Genomic DNA, 20318 nt, shown 5'->3' on the forward strand with positions numbered 1-20318 from the left:
GCTCTCTCTTCCCCAAGACTTACTGTTTTCCTCCCATATCAGACGCTGAGATACAAACAATATTCACACACTACCAGTAGGGATATCCATTCGAAGTGAGAGCCGTTTGGACTAACAATCGACGAGTCATCATGCCTGCCGACCAGATTGTCCAACAACAAATCAAGGCTCCTGAGCCGATGTCTGCTAGCACTGGCAACATTGAGACCCAACAGCCAGTAAGATAGTCAATCCTGTAGATAGATGAAGCTCCGGGAAGGGCAGATCTAACATTGATTCTTTTCTAGAAGCCAGTCCCAGCTATGGGCGACGAGGTTGGTATGCGTGGAGGAGAATCAGCGAGCTGCGAATGCTGTGGCTGCGGGTGTTCAGAGCGCTGCTGCTAGGCAACTCGAAAGATAAGGAAGGGCATTATTGGTGCTGTATGTACTGTATGGTCGAGAGAACGAATCAAGACGCTCGGCTCTAGCCGGCCCAGTAACGTCAGCTTCGCTTCCAGATCAACAATCTCAACCCACACTCTCCGCAATCAGTGTACCCGTTGATATGCCTATCCCAGTTGAAGAAGTATCTTATGTAATTACCATGAGCTTTAACACTACTGTACTAGCTTGATGCCAGTAAGAACATGCAATTCCAAATTAAGAGAGATTTGTTCTGTTTCGAGATGGGGGACGCATGAATTGGCATATTTAGCCTGGCCAGCCAGATGGCATTCGAAGACTGTCGGCGCATAGACTACAAAGCGAACCCAATCACCATGATAAGGATGCGGAGGGATGAACTGTTTCTATTTATTATTTGTTACAGACATTCCTCGACGACGTGGTCAACCATGACCGGCATATAGCCAACAGAATGCTAATATATTAGCGCTGGAATGTCGTATTTCAAATGTCAAGAAATACCGTCGCATCGAAGCCTTCTTAAACACCAAGCAGTCCAAAGAAGAAAGTCACAGTCGGAGTCGTCCTCGATAAGGCTGACCTTCTGCCTCACACTGTCTCACTTCCAAGATCGTGACCCTGGGTCTCGTGAGAGGTCACAATCGATAGGTACTAGCCGGCCCACCTCCTGTTTTACTCAGGGCTCGCGTATAGTCGGGGTAAGCAAGTGTCACGGGCAAGTAAAGGTGTTACGCACCGGATTAATATCAGAGATTTATTTTTAGTATAGCCCTTACTAAAAATCTATTATAAATAATAAATATTCAAATGAATTAATAACACTTAAATATTAAAAGATATATAATTATTCTTAGCTCGAATATTATCTATATAGTCCTCTTTAGTAGTATTTATAGCTATTCTAAGTATAAATTCCGTATTATAACTACTTAAGCCTTTACTAGCACGCTTTATAGTAAGTTTAAAGTAGAACTCTATCTCTTTATTATTATTAATATTATAGTCCCTTTAACTCTCTTAAATAGCTTATAATAGACCTAGATACTTCTCTTTAATATAAAATATAGCTTCAACTAATATAAGAGCTTTATCTAGCTCTTAGTTAATAATTAGAAGCTCTAGCAGAGGCTCTTTTCTACGCTTTTAATATTTAAAAGCCTCTTGTTTCCTAGCTTAATTAGCTTTCCTTATAATAACTCCAGCTACTTAGAGAGACTTTTTATACTTATTAATAGCTTAAGAGAGTAGCCTTTTAGCTTTCCGGAGGTTTTCGAATTATTCCTTCTCTGCCTTTACTTAGATTTAAAGCTATAGGTCTTTAACTATACCTCCGCTGAAGGCTTAACTATCTTTTAATATATAATAAGAGGTATTTTACCGGTTTATATACTCCTGAAGCTTTTATTATAGTAGAGCGTAGTTAGTAGCGTTTAAATAAGCTTTATATAGCTGAACTAATATCTCTTTTATTATTAACTAGAAAGCCTTAATTATATTATCTGAAAACTAAGTAAGATCCCTAGTAATAAAAGATTTTATAATTATTATTATTCTCTAAAGAGTCTTAGGAGTATTAGGTACTGTTACGAACCCCTTAGCGCTACAGTTCAGTTAGCACCTATATACTAATAGTACTATCAGTAGTACTATAGGGGCATTAGTACTAACGAAGGAGCGGTGCTATTAATAGGGTAGTACTAACTAGGAATAATATAGGATAGTAAGTAGTACTACTATATACTTACGCTTAGTAGTAATAGTTACTTAGATTATAGTAGATAATAGGTCACGTGATAGATCCCTAGATCCCTAGATCCTTTTATAAGGGAATAGATCTAAGGATCTAAGGATCTAGTATCTTAAGGGATCTAAGAAGAATAAAGGTTCTATATAAGACTAGTATATCTGCTATTAGATAGGAGCTTTATACTTAACTTTAAATAGTATTCTAATACTTAGTAACTATCTTCTATCTACGTGATACACCTACCTCTCGATTATTAGAGATTAACTATAGCCTTCTATATTTATAGTAAGTAAATACCGGACTATTACACTTTAAGTACCTTCTCGTTAGAAGTACTAACTCACGAAGATAATATATCCTCTGTTAAAGGATCATCGAATAACTACTTAGCTCCTATTAAAGTCTTCGACTTAAAGAATATACCTAAGATCGCTGCCCCGGATCTCTACTATAGAGACTGATCTAAGCTTAGAGTATACCTCACTTAGGTTAAGCTCTATATAAGCTTTAATAGTTACTAGTTCACTATAGAGACTAATAAAGTCCTTTAAGCTTTATCCTTTCTCCGGGGATCTACTTTTAACTAGATTAAGACCTTCCTCTTAGACTATATTTAGAACCGGACTAAGGATAAGAGAGTCTCTATAGTAATAACTAAGGAATCCCAGAAGATCTTTATAACCTTTGAGGGTTTTAAGTATAGGATTAACCGCGTCTTTAGTGATATTAATTAGAACTATACCGCCGAACGGAATATCTAGAACCTAAAGTAAGTCAGGTTAGTAACTACGTATACTACTACCTTCTAGTAATTCGCGAATTAGACTAGCTAGAATAATAACGCCTTTCGGGTATAATACTATAAAAGGTTAAAAGATAAAGTAAAAGATAAGATAGTAAGATTAGACGCGCCTACTAACTTATAAGAACTTATCGAAATAGCTATTAAGATTAATAACTAAAACTATAAGAGGGCACTTAAGAAGAAAGGCTAATACTACTCCGGAACGTATATATACTAAGGAAGAAGGAGTAATAATAAGAAACTATTTTACCCTTAAGAAATAGAACTTAATACGATATTCCGAAAGCTAAGTTATTAAAGAAAGCTATATAGCAGCGAGCTATCTAAGAAAGTTATAAGCGAGTAATAAGAGAAGAAGCTATACTTCGAGTATAGCTTTCCTAGTTATATAGCTAGCTCTTATCAATAAAAGAAGTCGTGGATAGATAAGAAATATACTAACGCAATAGGACGTAGCTCTTATAATAAACTAATACGATAACTCACCGCGACGTATTAATATATAACTATAGATAAGCTTAAGGAGAATTATATCTATACTTAGTTAGGTAATTCTAACGATAATAAGCGAGATTCCGTGAGTATTATGGATTAGCTTAAGTAAACTATTATTAGCACGCCTCCTAAGGACTATATATATTAAGATAATAATAGCTCTAGGCTAGATAATAATATAGAGCTAATACTAAGTAATAGTAAGGAGAAGGCCTAGGAACCTAAGTGAACTCTAGAACTAGAGCTACTTTAACCTAAACTCTTAGGACTAAGAGTAGGTAAAACTTAGGAAGTTACCTAAAGAGAAGAGAGCCTATATCAGGTTAGCTATAATACTTGCTACTAGACTAATATAGCTACTAGGGTTACTTATTAAGAACTAGGCCTTATTAGCTTAAGGGGTCTACTGTAGGGGGTAAAGTACGAAGTAGTCTACCGGGACTATAAGTGTATCAGATAGAGAATAGCTGGCAGCTAGGAAGGACTAACGACCTTTATATAGCACTTACTACTCTAGAATACTATTATTCTTAACACTAGCGCGCTACTAGAGGTAGGCGAGAAATAGGAAATTATAGCTAAGAACTAATATAATAGGATATAGGTCTATATTAATAATAACAGCCGGTACTATTATAAGATATATAACCTAGTAATATATACTAAACTCGGAATAGGGCTCGTATATAAGGTCAGCCTAAGCTATAATAATCGAAGGGTATAGGAAAGTGTCCTTAACTATAGTATATATTAGGAATATTTCTATATGCAGTAACTTACTACTATTAGAGATAAATATCTTATATTAGAGGTTAAAATTAAGAGAGTTAAGCTTTAGGCGATAGTAGACTCTAAGGTATAAGGGAACTTTATATCTCCTACTATTATACTTAAGTACTACCTATTAACTAAAGTAAAGGATAAGGGATACTATCTAGTACTAGCGGATAGTAAGGTCGCCTTCGATAGACTAATTGAGGTTCAGACTACTCTAGTCTATATAAGTATCGCTAGGCACTCCGAAATAATCTAATTTAATATTATTAGAATTAGAAAGCACGATATTATCCTAGGGCTACTATAGATAGAAAAGTATAATCTTATTATCAATTAGTAGATAGGAAAACTTAAGTTTAATTATTACTAAGACTACTATTATTCACCGGGAACAGAAGTAGTAAGTATTTAAGAGGTTAGCGCTACTTCTAAGGAAGAGCTTAGATACTAAGATAAGGGTCTACTAATAAAGGATATACTATTAGTATATAAGAAGTTTATAGTACTATTTAAGGAGGAATAAGGTATCGAGGCCTTATTAAAACACTAGGACTATAATTATCAGATTAAGTTAGAACTAGGTACTAAACTAATATTCTAACTACTTAGGGAATATTCAGTGATAAACTTAATAATAATTAAGTAATATATCGATGAAAACTTAGCGAAAGGATTTATCTAAGAGTCTAAATCTCCGTAGGGGAGTAATATCTTATTTGTAAAAAAAAGAAATAGTAGATAACAAATATATATCGACTACTATCGATTAAATAACGCTATAAAGAAGGATCGTTATATACTACTATTAGCTAAGGAGCTGCAGGATAGACTTGTTAAAGCTAAGATTTTCACTTAGCTTAACCTACGAGGAGCGTATAACCTTATTAGGATAGCTAAGGGAGAAGAAGAAAAAATAGTATTTCGCACTTATTTTAGTTACTATAAGTACACAGTTATACCCTTCGGCTTAACTAACGCACTAGCTATATTTCAGTGTCTAATTAATAATATTTTATAGCCTTACTTAGACGTAATATATATATACTATTTAGACGATATACTAATCTACTCTAAATCAGAGGAGTAATATATAAAGGATATTATAGCTATTCTCTAGAGGTTAGAGGACGCTTACTTATTACTTAAACTAGAGAAGTGTAACTTCTATATAAATAAGGTTATCTTTCTAGGCTATATAGTTACTACTACAAGATTAGCTATAGATCCTAAAAAGATTAAAGTAATTATCAAGTAGATAAGGCTTACGAATATTAAGGAAGTACAATTATTCCTTAGGTTTACTAACTTCTATAGGCGATTTATTAAAGATTACTTAAAAATCGCCGGGCTACTTATAGAGTTAATTTATAAGGATAAGGAATTCCACTGATCCGATAGTATATAAAAAGCGTTTAAGGCACTTAAAGCGGCTTTTATCGCAGAACTAGTACTTACTTCCTTCACTCCTAACAAAGAAATATATATAGAGATAGACTCTTTAGACTACGCTATTAGAGCTATACTCAGCTAGCCGGGCGAGAACAGAAGATAGTAACTAGTTACTTACTATTCGTAGAAACTATTACTAGTAGAACTTAACTATAATATATATAATAAAGAGTTACTAGTAATTATAGACATAGTACGTGAATAGAAGGTCTACCTTGAGGGCGCCGCCTATGAAATATAGATCCTAATAGACTACAAGAATCTTATTTACTTTATAACTACTAAAGAATTAAATTAACGCTAGGTTTAATAGTATAAAACACTTTCTACTATAAAACTTCGAATTTCTTATATTAAAGGAACAGAGAACACTAGGGCCGACGCCCTAAGTAGGAAACTAGAATATCTTATAAATAAAACTCACGAATCTTATACTATACTACGAAAGGATAGTGATTTACTAATAGTTAATTACTAATAGCTAGCCTTAACAGGCTAAGTCGCTGAGAAAATCTAGAAGGATTATACTAATAACCTAGTTATAGCTAAACAGAAGAAGTAGCTAGGTAAAGGATTCTCCTTTACCTTAGATAGCACGCTTCTGTACTAAGGACGAATCTATATACTTACTAAAGATAAGATTAAATTCGTTACGCACTAATATAAGCTACCTGCTTATAGACACCAGGGGGCAGCTAAGACGCTATCTAGGCTATCTAGGGAATACTACTTCCCAGGAATAAGGAAGGTAGTTAAAGATATAGTAGCGTTATATAATATATATATCCGGAATAAGGTATTATACTATGCTTTATATAGGCTTATGAAGTTACTAATAATACTACCTCGCCTATAGAAATTAATTACTTTAGATTTTATAGTTAAGCTACTACCCTTGAAAGACTTAGTTATAGGAATTATATATAACTCGATCTATATAATAACAGATAGGTTTATAAAGTATATATATATAGTACTAGTACTCGGAACATAGGACGCGCTTATAATAGCGTAAGTATTCCTTAGAATAATCTTTATAAGCTATAGAATACTAGATAAGATTATCTTAAATAGAGATAAGCTCTTTACCTTAAAGTTCTAGAAAACTCTTATCACGCTCTTAAGAATAAAGTAGAAAATATTAACTATATTCTATCTTTAGACTAATATATAAATAGAACGAATCAACTAGATAATAGAGACTTATCTTTAGTATTATATGAACTATAAGTAGAACGACTAGGTATAACTACTCCTACTTACTTAGTTTATATATAATAGCGCGGATTAAGAGACTATTAGAGTATCGCTATTCTACGCGAATTATAAGTATAATCCTACGGTATATAACTCACTAATAGCTAGTTAGGGTACCGCGTAAGAAGCTATACTATAGGTAGGTAAGCTTAAATAGCTCTATAAAGAATTATTAGCTAATATTCTCTTTATCACGTAGAGATCTACGATCTACTATAATAGAAAGCGTAGTATAGGATTAACACTTAAGGAGGGGGATAAAGTTTACTTACTTAGAAAGAATATCGCAACTAAACGACTAAGTTATAAATTAGATCATAAGAAGCTAGGACTATTTAGGATTACTAAAGTCAAGGGACTAGTTAATTATTAACTAGCTCTACTAAAAACAATAAATATCTACCCGGTATTCTATATATCTCTCTTTAAACTAGCACTACTAAGAGCACTACTAGCTCCTGTTACTAAAATATAACTAATTAATCCGAACGCTAAATACGAAGTAGAGGCTATTCTCGATTATTAGTATTTTTATAGTAAAATAAAATATTTAATTAAATAGAAAGAGTACTTATAATCAGAAAACACTTAGGAACTTAAATCTAACCTCTACTACCCTAGGCTTCTACGAGAATTCTATTAAAGAAATCCAGGTTTACCTAAAAAGAAAGGAACCTAAGGTTAGGGACTAGGCCCTCGGAAAAGGATACTAAGTAAGCGTTAGGTTCAAAAGTAGGGAACTAAGAAGTAAGATTATCCTTAATAAGCTTAGAGGGAGGCGTTAGAAAGCGAGTAGGAGTCACGGTTTTTCCTATCTTAAACTAGCACACAGGTTATTTAAGGGTGAACTTCTTAATATACCCTGAGGTATTATAATCGTAACACTTTAAGTGAATATACTTAAAGTATCGTTTTAAAATAGATAAATCTAAGAAGTAAGTACAGGAAAAGCTATAGCAGAAGGAATAAGGCTTTACGAGTTACGTAGTACGCTTAATACAGAGCGCGAGCTAGATACTCTATTTTTTCTTTATCTAAGCGACACTCGATTTCTTTATAACACTAGATATAATAGATAAGGAAGATAGTTATTAGTAACTATCGACGTCCCTTAAGGTTATACTTAAGTATAAGGACTATACTAGGCTAAGAGGGGGATAGTATTACGAACCTCTTAGTACTATAGTTCAGTTAGCACCTATATGCTAATAGTACTATTAGTAGTACTATAGGGGTATTAGTACTAACGAAGGAGCAGTACTATTAATAGGGTAGTACTAACTAGGAATAATATAGGACAGCGAGTAGTACTACTATATACTCACGCTTAGTAGTAATAGTTACCTAGATTATAGTAGACGATAAGTCACGTGATAGATCCCTAGATCCCTAGATCCCTTTATAAGGGAACAGATCTAAGGATTTAAGGATCTAATATCTTAAGGGATCTAAGAAGAATAAAGGTTCTATATAAGACTAGTATATCTGCTATTAGATAAGAGCTTCGTGCTTAACTTTAAATAGTATTCTAATACTTAGTAACTATCTTCTATCTACGTGATATACCTACCTCTCGATTATTAGAGATCAACTGCAGCCTTCTGTATTTATAGCAAGTAAATACCGGACCGTTACAGGTACTAGGAGTTAAGGTAATTCTGTATTTATTACTATAGAGGCTTTACTCTTTATAAAGCTCTTAATATTCTTAATTCCTACTTTATAACTTAAAAGCTATATTCTAGATTTCTTAAATATATTATAAATAATATACTATTATATAGTTTTTACTTATATTTTAGTAATATCTCGGAAAAGGGAAGTAATAATATACTAAAGGTCTAAAGAACGTAAAGCTAAATTAATAGTAAGAGAGTAGTAATACTTCTATAGGCGAAATACACTAACGTCTAAAAGTTATAACATATATATAAGATAACTAAGAAAGTACTAAGGTTAAATATAGTTCTCTTTAAGGAGTAGTTAAAAGAGTAAAAAGTAGTAAGACTTATAGCTATCTAAGAGTAAGAGCTTCTATGGCTTATTCGGTCCTATATACGTATATTTAATTAAATAGCAGCTATAATTTATAATAAGAGTACTATTAATATAACCGAAAGAAGAGAAGTTAATATATTTATCTCTAAGAAGATTCTTAGAAATCTAATTCTTTATAATATACTCTCTAAGAGCTATTATAAATAGAGGTAATATTTACTTTCTATCTCTATAGATTATCTCTATAACTATGATTTACTTCTAGCTTCCTTATATAGCTATATAAAGCTTCGAAATAGCTCTAGGAACTACTACTTTCTTAAAGGTAAGATAGCTAACTTAAACGCCTAATTCGTTTATATTTAACACCTAGTAGCTATAATATATCTTAAGCCTTACTATCTCTTATTTAAGCTCTTAAAACTACTCTTAAATAGCTTTAATATTATATGCCTTTATTCGTTTAACTTCTATAAGTGTAGTCTTAATTATATAAAGTTTAAGGTAGCTCTAAAGCTAGAAGGAAAACTAGCGTTTTAATAGTAAAGGATAAGGAGGCACTTTAGACTATATAATATTAGTAGATATTTATTAAATTAGTATATAAGACTTATTAAAAGAAGGTAATTAATTACTACTTTAACTATTAGATAAGTTACTCCTAAACCGACCTCCTATTACTTATAGTAATACCTTATAATAGCCTCTTCTTAAACCTTTAAAAGAACCTTATTATAGCTACCTCTTATAAGAGTCTCTTTACCTAATATACTTAGCTAATTATATCTCCTATAAAGAGCTTAATATATAGAATCCTCTTTTATATCGAATATACGCGCTACTATTATAGGAGTTTTAGTAGAGTGCTTTAAACCCTATTTAAGAGCTTTAGTAAAGGCGTTATTATAATTAGATTCCGTAGTATACTTACTAAAGTATATTTTTAAATAGGATATATTATAATAGTAATTTATAATAAATAGGTATAATTAATTGTTATTAAGAGTGATAATAGAATACGCGAATTTACGTGTAAAAGTGAGGCTTAGTGTATTTAGTGCGTAACACCTTTACTTACCCGTGACACTTGCTTGCCCCGACTGTACGCGAGCCCCGAGCAAAACAGGAGGTGGGCCGGCTAGTAGTGATCACGGAGGTGGCTGATGTTTCCCCCCCTTACCCCTGAATGGAAAGCTCGGCACTCGCTTGCGAAATGAAGTCATCAACAGATCCACTCGAACGCGTCTGGACGCGTCCAGCAGATATGTCAAGAACAAGGTGCGTTGCATGTGCATGTGCATGTGCATGTGTATCCAGCCACCAATTATTGTGCGGCTGGATGCAGAGAGAGAAGAAAATGAAAAAGGCGGAGATTGCACCCATCCAAAAAGATCCATTCCACCTGCACCAGCTGGGGGACCCTGACACAAAGGGGGAGAGAGAACAGCTCACCCATCGTCGACGGACACGAGGGGTCGACAGAGAGGGAGAGGGTGGATATCCCGATATGATCTTCCCATAATCGCAATCGTTATCGCCAATCAATGGCATTCCGTATCTGCCAGTGCATGAGCAACTCAGGTCCATCCCTAAATCGAAACAATAACACCGTCTTCTAACCAACCTTTCTCCTGTTCCTGTCATTTAGATAGATACCTATGAAAAGACAGGACATCGTAATAATTTCAAGGTCTGACTTTTTTTCTTCCTTGTAATTACATACACACCGACTTTAGCCTCTCCACAGCAGCCAGCAGACGCGGCGCACAAGGGCGGATCTCATCGTTGGCGCTGGCTTGCTGGGTTCGCGATGCAGCTAGGCAGTAGGCAGGCAGTAAGTCGCGCCAAAGATTCGCTCCGTACCAAACAAACACCCCAACCCGACGTGGCCCTACACCGTTCCCGTCCCTGATTTCTCTCCTGCCCTGGACTCCTGGACTCCTGGAGACCTGCAGAAACGCAAGCCCTTGTCGCGATGCCGCCTTCTATCGAATGGTTTGCCCGCTGGTTGCAGGATTATGCACCAGGTGCCCAGCCGTCCAATGGCAAACCGGTTTTCCCCAGAGGCTGAACATTGAAGCCGCTCGATCGGGAGGTGCAGCACCGAGAGGGCAAGGCGCATCTCGAAATTAAATCCATCCAGATATGTCGCCGCCGAGGCGACAGATTGGATTCCAGATTTGCGATCTTTCGGGCTTTCTTCCTCCTCTCTCTCTCTCTCTCTCTCCCCCCCTCTCTCCTTCTCTCTATTCCTGTTCAAGTCCCTCTTTCGTCGTCCCAAGCCTTGGAGCTTATCCGCCAGACCTTCCCCTCACCTCATTCCTGGGACATTTCGTCACCTTGTTTTCTTTATACTCATCACGCGCTTCCACGACTTTATGACAATTAATTCATAATAGACGACTCCTCCGATACTCAGATCCCACTCCTATATCGACCCCATCCCCCGCCCATACTCTGACCAGATCCTACGCATACAGGACGGGACTTGCTCGACGCCGGAGACACAGGAAGAGAGGCAAACTCAGCTTATAGGTGCTTTCACCCTCCTTGGACACGACCCCATCAAATTTGAGCTCCTCAATGCTCTCGTTATGAACACTCATGGGCTTGCTGGCAGCCGGACGACGATTCAATCGATCATTGAGATTGAAATAGGGCTTGGAACGAGAAATTCGGACTCATGTCGGAATCAGACTCGCCTAGGCGCATCTTGCACGAGAGGAGCCCTTCCCACAACAACGAACTCGCCAGAATCCGACTCGTGCCCTCGACTCCTCCGCAACTCCTCGGACGAGATGGAATTGACGAGATCTATTCACGGACTCCCCTCCCAACTCATCCAAGTCACTTTCTAGGGCCCGGCAAAGCCAAGGGCAAGGAAAAGACACAGGGGCTGCAACGAGGACTGGGGCTCGGGCAGGGATCACACACTCCTGCATTAGACGAGGAGTTTCAACGAACCACCACTGTCCAAGCACAGAGGAGCTTCAGTGGTGCCAGTACCTCTTCTGGCTCAACAACGCATACACATCAGCCTCAGAGGCCCAGTTCTGCTACAGGATCTCCCAGCTCGCGGCCGAAGCCCCCTGCAAAGAAGCGCCTGCACATTCACAAGGACAACAAGACTTTCTCCCTGCTACAAGACGACCCCCAATCACCTCAATCGGTAGACGATGGCTCGAAATCGCCTACTTCCCTCTTCTCAGCCAGTCAAAAGTCGTCCGACTCGCTCCCCTTGAATACCGGTAATGCAAGAAATAGATCTAATTCCACGAATTTATGCGCTCCGGAAGCGTCATCAGCTGTGATTCCTGCCACCCCATCAGCCTCGCAAAGTAATAAGCAACCTATATCTGCAGATCATATAACCAACTCTCCCTGGAACTATCAGCTCGTTGGCGGTCTTCGAAAGGTGCCCAAAACTCCAGACCTCAAACAGAGAGCCGCTACTTCGTCGGAAAGCCCTCTCCCACCTCTGCCAGAGACATCAGACGGAACACCTACCGGCTCTGTGTCGCACGATCTCTCCACTAAACCGTCCTTTGTATCTACGGAGTCCACCACAACCACCTCGGAGAATACCAATTACAAAATCTACGGTGAAGACTCTGCCACGAACTCTGACGCTGCACCTCCGTCATCCAGCGGTTCCAACTACCAAGTAATTGGAGAATCTTCCCCACCCGAGTCTGTCATTTACCGTCCACGTACTTCACCGTCAGAAGAAGAACACAGCAACTACGAGTTACACGGAGACCTCTCTCCAGAAAATTCCTACACCGACCTCAGACACCGGGCAAGATATTCACAAGAATCTCTCGTTGTACCTCCGCTCAATACCAAACTCTGGAGTCGAAGATCCAACGAAACCCTAGGATACTACAAGTCTCGGTCCAGAGAATCACTTCGAACTGGTTCCCTGACATCGATTTCAACCGTACTTAGCCAACAGGAAGCTTTCCGAGCAATCGTAGGCAGTGGCGCACTCATACAATTACCCATCCTCAAACAGAAACCTAAGGGGTCGAGTTCATGGGCGGAGCCTCCAAGTCTAAGTTTACACCCACCGCGGTCACACATGAACGAGCACCCGCATCAATGGAGCTCACAGCTGTCAACTGTGCTCTCGGTGTCGGATGGCGGCACCGATCGAAACTCCCGCTCGTGGGCATCGAGCGACAATGGCAGGAGGAGCAGCGGATACCCGAGCTCGCAGAGTCGGCACAGCAGGCAGATGTTGAGCATCAGTTCTTCCGTCGCTCAAGAGGAACATTCTTCCCGATCACGAACCGATTCGATCGAAGCTCCAGCCCCAGCGTTTGCGCGGGGTGGACGTCACAATAGCACTTCTTCGATCAGGATGGTTGAGGACCTAGACGAGTATGGAGATGGGATCACGGATATGCAGGACTTGCGGGCGAGGCCGTCTCGGACGCGACTATCCAGCTATTTCAATAGTGGATCTTCGGACAACGGCCGCACGAACACCATGCGTTCAACCAACAGTTCACGAGCGAACAGCTTGCTCGCTGGATCCATACCCACTTGGGCGAAGCTGTACTATGGAAGTGGAGAAAGGCGATATATAGGTGCGCCAGGAAGTTCCACGGAGGGGACCGACAGCCGCAGTAATTCTTTCCGAACAGGCTCACCCAACACGGATCACTTTCCTTTAAGTATATACAGTCCGCGGCGGCGACTGCGGGAGATGAATGGTCAGTCGACGCGGGGGTCGATGGAGATCACTCCGGCGCCTCGAAGGGACGATGATGGCCGATTTAATACCAATGACCCATACTCGAGACGCTTTAGGACATGGAGCATGTCGAGCATCTGGTCACCACACCTACGACTCGATCGACGGGCTACCCGTCGAAGTGTCTGGGAACCGCCGTCAGTGAACTGGTCTACTGAAGGTGGATGGTTCGGACGACGGAATGTACAAATAGTAATGTTTATTGTGGGGTTTATTTTCCCCTTTTGTAAGTCTTTCACGCTACCAAAGTTGAATGCTAGAATCCCTTGCTAACTCATATCTGCAGCATGGATGATTGCAGCTCTCCTTCCCCTCCCCCCGCGTCCATTACGCAACATGAGCGAGCGGGACAACAGTCGGAGCAACCTGGACAGCTCTTACGACCGCGAGAACCAGCACGAAACGCCGAACGATTATACGCGCCAATTCGGCCCAATGGACGAGGCACGATATGAGAGCGCGAAATGGTGGCGCAGGTTGAATCGGTGCATGTCTTTTGTTGGAGTACTTGTCCTGGCTGCTATCGTAAGTTATCTTTCATTGTGTGTTGTCATTGCACGTAACTAATGCATGGCAGGCTGTTCTGGTAGTCGTTGGCGTCAATTCAGGGTGGTGAAAAGCGCCTCCGATCGTCTACCTCACGCCACATCACTTCACGAATTTCATCCACACTTGTCACAAATAGACACATCATATTTCCTACATCACATATCAAAAGCGACACTAGATCTCATTTACCATGTTCCATTTACGGCAATCACACATCACTACACATTTTATTACCACCTATTTTACAATTTCCGATTTTCTGTACATTATACATACAACACACCTTGGACGATTGGCACGGGTCAGGTCTAGACGATTGCATCACGAAGATGAACTATTGCCTACCTCACTTGCCACAACTAAAGAACTGGGATGGGAAAGGCGGCGGGTTGCGACCATTATACCCTCTTGAATGCGGAACTTTGAATGTTTTCTGGTTTACGAACTATGCGAGATGCGACTGGGTATTTCTTTCACGCCCGTTGAGGACTTGTTTAGATAGAGAGGGGAGACGAGAAATATGGCGCTTGGTTCAATTAGTGTAATCGAGTGCTCTGAAAAGAGCAGGAATTGGAGGGCGAGGAGAGAGATAAGAGAGGCAGGGGGAAGGACGAGAACGACAATGAATAGAATATTTAACAATTAACAACCATCTGTGAAGCTCCTCGATCAGTGACGATTGTTTAGAGTTGCGAAGTTGCTGGTCTCGCTTAGATCCACGAGAATGAAAGGAAGCTTGTGTCTTTTCATGTGACCGTGTATTTGGGGTATAGTTTTACTACAGTTGAGCACATGTGCTCTGTATATTTTGCATTGAGTTTCGCTCTCACGCTTCATGTTTGAAGGCGGCACTGTGTCTCGAGACGCCAGTCTTGGGCCCCCGGCCCCACCAAGTCCCGGGTTCATCCCCTCTATGCGTCAACAGCATAGCGCTTAAGCAGACGCACATCTGGCGCGGCCCCTTCCTTGCTCAAACACTTCCTTCCGTCAATCAAGTTGGAACAGACCGGTTCAAACGGCTCAAATCGCCTTCGCCTTCCCCGCCGGCACAGTAGCCGCTTTCTTCAAACTACCCCTCCTCTGTCTCGCCTCCATCTCCCTCTTGACCTCATCCATCAACTCCTCCAAATCCTTCTGCGGCTCACTGGGCAGTCCAAGCACGGGCTCCTTACTCGCCAGACTATCTTGGCTATGCGTCCTCTGCAGTGGGCCAGTGGTCCCTGCTCTCTTGTTGAGGTTCTTGATGAGAATGGCTTTGGCGGGCGAAGCAAAGAAGGCGGTTGCAAGAGCGGTGAGGATTACGACGTAGAAGTAGACCCGTGCCCAGACTAGGAAGGAGGCTGGAAGCGTGAGGAGAACGAAGGGCGCAGTGGTGAAGGAGAAAGTTAGCTGGGTTATAAGGTAGGAGAAGATGTCGTAGTAGATTTTGTATGATGTTGGTTGGGTAGTTTTGGGGTCGAGGAAGAAAGGACGGAAGTAGCGTCGGCAGTCTGTGATTTTGTTAGTATTGGATAAGTCTTTATAAGAAAGGATGAGGGACTTACTCTTTGCTATTGTCTGTACGAAACTCGCAAGGACAAATGTCAAGTAGTAACCGGGATAAAATCCATGCCAGAATGCACTGGTGACAAAAGTTGCCATGCTAGCACGAAATCCTGGCTTCTTTCCTTTAGGAGTTACTCTGAGGTAGATGTAGTTTCGTAACCAATTGTTCGTGTTCATATTCCAATTTCCCAGGTATGCTCTGGTATTCTGAGCAGATTCGACACCCCAAGGATTCACATTTCGTAGTCGATCCCATGATACCTTCCCAGTCACTGGATCAATACCCTTGTAACCAAGACCAGAAAGAATACAGGCACCTTCCGTGAGAGCCCATACACCGTAGTACTTCAGTCTGGTGGTAAACCCAAGCATATGAAGAAGCCAGATCCGGTGACCAAAACCATAGGTCATATATTTGTCGCCAGTTAATAAATTAGGATAGTACCAGCCGCTCAATTTCAAGAACAGCAGAATCCAGAAAAGTCCTGTTGCTGCCTTCCAAGCAGCAGGAGTACCGCTCCGAGGAATCTTTCTCTTCTTTCGCGTTGGAGCCTTCTTTGAAGGTGACACCCCAGGTGGAACTTCGAACATTGTAGTTTCGATCCAGCGTCTGTAGTCCACATAGTCGAAAGCCGGGCCTGCAAAAAGAGCTGGGAAATACAAAACATAACCTGCAAAGTCTAGGAGACTTGGGAGCTTCTTAAGGGCTCTCTCTTTCTGAAAATCGGATAGGTCTTTCTCTGGTAGTCGACCGTCCGCCACATTCCAACAGAAAGCCGTAAGCTTCATAACGAGAACCATTTGTGCACCTGTGATATCCACAGCTCCAGGGTCATTCACCCACTGACGTGCTAGATGGCTCACGGACATATGCCCCATGAGGAAAACGAAGCCAATCCATGGCATGAAAGGCCCATCAACATATTGTGCGATGGAATAGGCGCCGATGGAGCTTATAGCTAGGGTTCTTACGCCGCTCCATAAGTCGAAGAGTCCAACCAGGTAGAATGTAGATACACTGCATTCGTTAGCAGTAGTTTTGATGTTTAGATGAAAGAGGACTTGCCCTATTGTGAAGAGGTTCTTCAGGTATGGCTTGTCGTCTGGGACCCGCTTCAACAGCCCAGCAAGCGGGTATGAGAGCAAAAAGGAGGTGATGAGCTTGACTATTGATTGTCAATCAAGTTCTGCAGGAGCAAGGAAAGCTAGTTGCCTCATAACTTACGTTCATCTGTTGAAGCTCCCAACATGCCAGCAGCATACTGAAAAGCTGGTTGACGTCAGACGCGGCCGCATTAGAACGAGGGAACATCTCTCTTGGGCCTTACGGAGATTGATGTAGGGCAGCATTGTGCCGTACTGGTAAGTTTTGGAAGCTGCAGAACAAGATGCGGATGTTGCGCTTTGGTGCTATCGTTTCTCCATCAGCGACGGTGGAACAGGATCAGAGCTTCTTGACGTGGAGGTTGAGATGTTTTGGTTTTGGTTTTGGTGGGACAAAGCTTAAGGTATGATCAGAAGCACAGCAGAGCTAACGCCTGGGCTGGGCGTCAGGGGACCTCGGCGCTATTTGCCGCGGTCAGGCGGGTGTTTGCGCGTGCTACGGGTAACAGGGCTAGCTGACGCCCTTGCTCCCTAGCAAGGTACTAGGTAGACTCCGCTGTTGGGACTTGAGATCATCTGTTCTGTAACTTACCTGTTCGAATTGTGACTGCCTTGAGGAATTGTATTGCTGCGCCGCAACATTCACACTCCCATGGTGCTACATTGCGTCTTTAGGGCACACTACAAGGAGTTGGTTTCCATCTTGTTCGACTGAAAGGATTTGATAGATCGGCTCTCTAGAACAATTGCGACCAGCCTCATCCACCTCCGTCTTCTACCCCTCCATACTCGAATTTACAAGCCACCTGTTGGCGCAAGAGTGAGGCTAGGCAGTACAAATACTGGAAAGGACTGTCTGCAGCTTCAAACCACACACGACGAGCCCGGTCGGGCCTTTCGATCGAGAACCGCACCCATCGAGCTCCTGACTTGGGTGGCAGGGTTTAAGACCTGGAAGAGATGAGAATACTGCTCGAACCTTGACACCATGGACGTCGTACAAGCAGTATCGGGGTACATCTCCAAGATGGTTTCTGCCGGAGATAGCGCATCAGGAACTCCAGCTGCCAAGATGAAGATCTTACTGTTGGACAGCGACACTGTATCTATAGTCTCGACAGCGATCACCCAATCTGCGCTGCTGAACCATGAAGTTTATCTGATAGACCGGCTAGACAATCAGAATCGGGAGAAGATGAGGCATCTGCGGTGTTTGTGTTTCGTGCGACCTTCTGCAGATTCGATACAATTCCTCATAGACGAATTTCGGGAACCCAAGTACGGCGAGTACAACATATATTTCAGTAATGTGGTCAAGAAGTCATCGCTGGAGCGCCTGGCTGAGGCGGACGATCATGAAGTTGTGAGAGTGGTGCAGGAGCATTTCGCAGATTACATCGTTGTCAATCCAGACCTCTTCACTCTGGACCTGGCATTTCCAAGGCAGCGGATCTGGAGTTCGAATCCAGATATGTGGAATACAGATGCTTTGCAGAGAACAACGGAAGGCTTGATTGGAGTGCTTTTATCACTGAAGAAGAAGCCTCTGATACGGTATGAGAAGAACAGCCTGCTAGCTAAGAAACTGGCTACGGAAATTCGGTACCATATTACTCAAGAGGATCAGTTATTTGATTTCAGGAAAGTCGATACACCTCCGATACTCCTCATCTTGGATCGGAGGGATGACCCAATCACGCCTCTCCTTACCCAATGGACGTACCAGGCAATGGTCCATGAACTACTTGGTATCCAGAATGGGAGAGTGGATCTGAGCGATGTTCCAGATGTTCGACCAGAGCTCAAGGAGGTTGTCCTGTCTCAAGATCAAGACCCCTTTTTCAAGAAGAACATGTATCTCAACTTCGGAGACCTTGGTGGAAACATTAAAGATTACGTCGAGCAATACCAGTCCAAAACCAAGAACAGTTCGAATATCGAATCAATAGCGGACATGAAGCGCTTCATTGAAGAGTATCCAGAATTTCGAAAGCTTTCCGGTAACGTGAGTAAGCATGTAACGCTGGTTGGCGAGTTGAGCAGGAAAGTTGGAGCGGAAAATCTGCTGGAAGTCAGTGAGGTTGAGCAAAGTCTAGCATGTAATGATAACCATGCTAGTGATTTGAAGGTAACGAGCTCGTCAAGACACCCCCTTCCCTGAGACTGACAGTGTCCAGAATGTCCAAAGGCTCATTCAGTCACCAACGGTTACTGCTGATTCTAAGCTTCGCCTAGTCGCGCTGTACTCTCTCAGATACGAGAAGCATCCTCAAAATGCACTGCCAATACTTGTGGACCTACTCGGTGCAGCTGGGAATGTTCCACAGCGGCGAATCGATCTCATCGCGAAGCTGCTCATCTACCATTCGTCCTTGCAACAGACTCAGTCTGCGGGAGGTATCTCTGACATGTTCGAATCAGCTGGCATTTTCTCAGGTGCTCGAGACCGCTTCAAAGGACTCAAAGGAGTAGAGAATGTCTACACTCAACACGCGCCTCGCCTGGAACTAACACTTCAAAATCTCATCAAAGGCCGTCTCAGGGAGCAACAGTACCCATTCGTGGAAGGAGGCGGATCAACGAGGGACAAGCCTCAAGATATCATCTTATTCATTGTTGGAGGCGTCACATTCGAAGAAGCGAAGACGGTGTCTCAACTTAATGCTTCGTCACCAGGTGTTCGCATTGTCATTGGCGGGACCACTGTACACAACAGCACGACTTTCTTGGAAGAAATGGAGGATGCGGTGTCATCTTGGCCTGAGCCTCCACCTACGACTGCGGCTGGTAGGTTACGGAAGGAGACTGGGAGAAGGTGATTTTGAGCGGGGGTGTCATGATGAGGTGTTTGGAGTTCAGTGAAATGAAGTATATCAATACAACAATCTACTCGCTTAATGCCGCAAATCAACAGTTATATTGCTGCCCTATGTCCCTGGCTGTTGATGAGATCGCTATTGTCTGTCTGGAAGTGCGTGATATGGACTCATATTAGCTCGCCAATATATCATGATGCCGCTGCGCGGCTGGGAAACTTCACAATCTCTACTTCCACCAATGTAATGTGCCTATTGGCAAATGCTGGCAAGTATCAGAGCTTAAGATCGAAGACTAAGAAGCTGACTGTATTGCCAGAACCTTGGCTAGGCTCGAGTTATTGGAATGACAGGTGTCGCCAGCAGTTACTGTTGAAGCATCCAGGCAACTATTTCATCATCCATAAGGATCCAATAGATATCCACCATACTCCGTCCCTGTCTTTATATCATTCACTGGCAGCTTCGGACATCATGTTCTACTATATTCAACTGGATCGAAGTTCAATCCCCCGGAATATAATTGAATTCCCTGCTGTTACAAGCTAAACTTTCCTTCATCGTACACATATGTCCCCTGAGCAAACGACTATGGATCACAAGCATGAAG

At 41.4% G+C, this 20318-nt stretch overlaps 4 protein-coding genes across 4 annotated transcripts; 3 read left to right on the forward strand and 1 right to left on the reverse strand.

Moving 5' to 3' along the window:
• The first annotated feature begins 25 nt into the window (after positions 1 to 25).
• Positions 26 to 703, forward strand: ONS95_013082 (uncharacterized protein). Its single transcript, XM_058506714.1, has 3 exons — positions 26 to 76; positions 127 to 218; positions 288 to 703. The coding sequence occupies exons 2-3, from the start codon at positions 132 to 134 to the stop codon at positions 384 to 386; spliced, it is 186 nt and encodes a 61-aa protein (XP_058357444.1). The 5' UTR covers positions 26 to 76; positions 127 to 131; the 3' UTR covers positions 387 to 703.
• Positions 704 to 10661: 9958 nt separating this feature from the next.
• Positions 10662 to 14882, forward strand: ONS95_013083 (uncharacterized protein). Its single transcript, XM_058506715.1, has 3 exons — positions 10662 to 13920; positions 13981 to 14219; positions 14272 to 14882. Exons 1-3 carry the CDS (start codon positions 11619 to 11621, stop codon positions 14308 to 14310), a joined length of 2580 nt encoding a protein of 859 aa, XP_058357445.1. The 5' UTR covers positions 10662 to 11618; the 3' UTR covers positions 14311 to 14882.
• Positions 14883 to 15263: 381 nt separating this feature from the next.
• ALE1 (lysophospholipid acyltransferase) lies at positions 15264 to 17138 on the reverse strand (the record flags this gene model as incomplete). The annotated part of the gene is made up of 5 exons (XM_058506716.1): positions 15264 to 15733; positions 15788 to 16806; positions 16855 to 16954; positions 17014 to 17058; positions 17117 to 17138. 5 exons carry the CDS (start codon positions 17136 to 17138, stop codon positions 15264 to 15266), a joined length of 1656 nt encoding a protein of 551 aa, XP_058357446.1.
• A 262-nt stretch (positions 17139 to 17400) lies between these two features.
• Positions 17401 to 20263, forward strand: VPS45 (vacuolar protein sorting-associated protein 45). Its single transcript, XM_058506717.1, has 3 exons — positions 17401 to 19020; positions 19070 to 19976; positions 20028 to 20263. The coding sequence occupies exons 1-2, from the start codon at positions 17881 to 17883 to the stop codon at positions 19709 to 19711; spliced, it is 1782 nt and encodes a 593-aa protein (XP_058357447.1). The 5' UTR covers positions 17401 to 17880; the 3' UTR covers positions 19712 to 19976; positions 20028 to 20263.
• Positions 20264 to 20318: the final 55 nt, after the last annotated feature.

Source organism: Cadophora gregata, assembly GCF_030347475.1.
Source record: "Cadophora gregata isolate MNR1 chromosome Unknown scaffold_7, whole genome shotgun sequence".
NCBI lineage: Eukaryota > Fungi > Ascomycota > Leotiomycetes > Helotiales > Ploettnerulaceae > Cadophora > Cadophora gregata.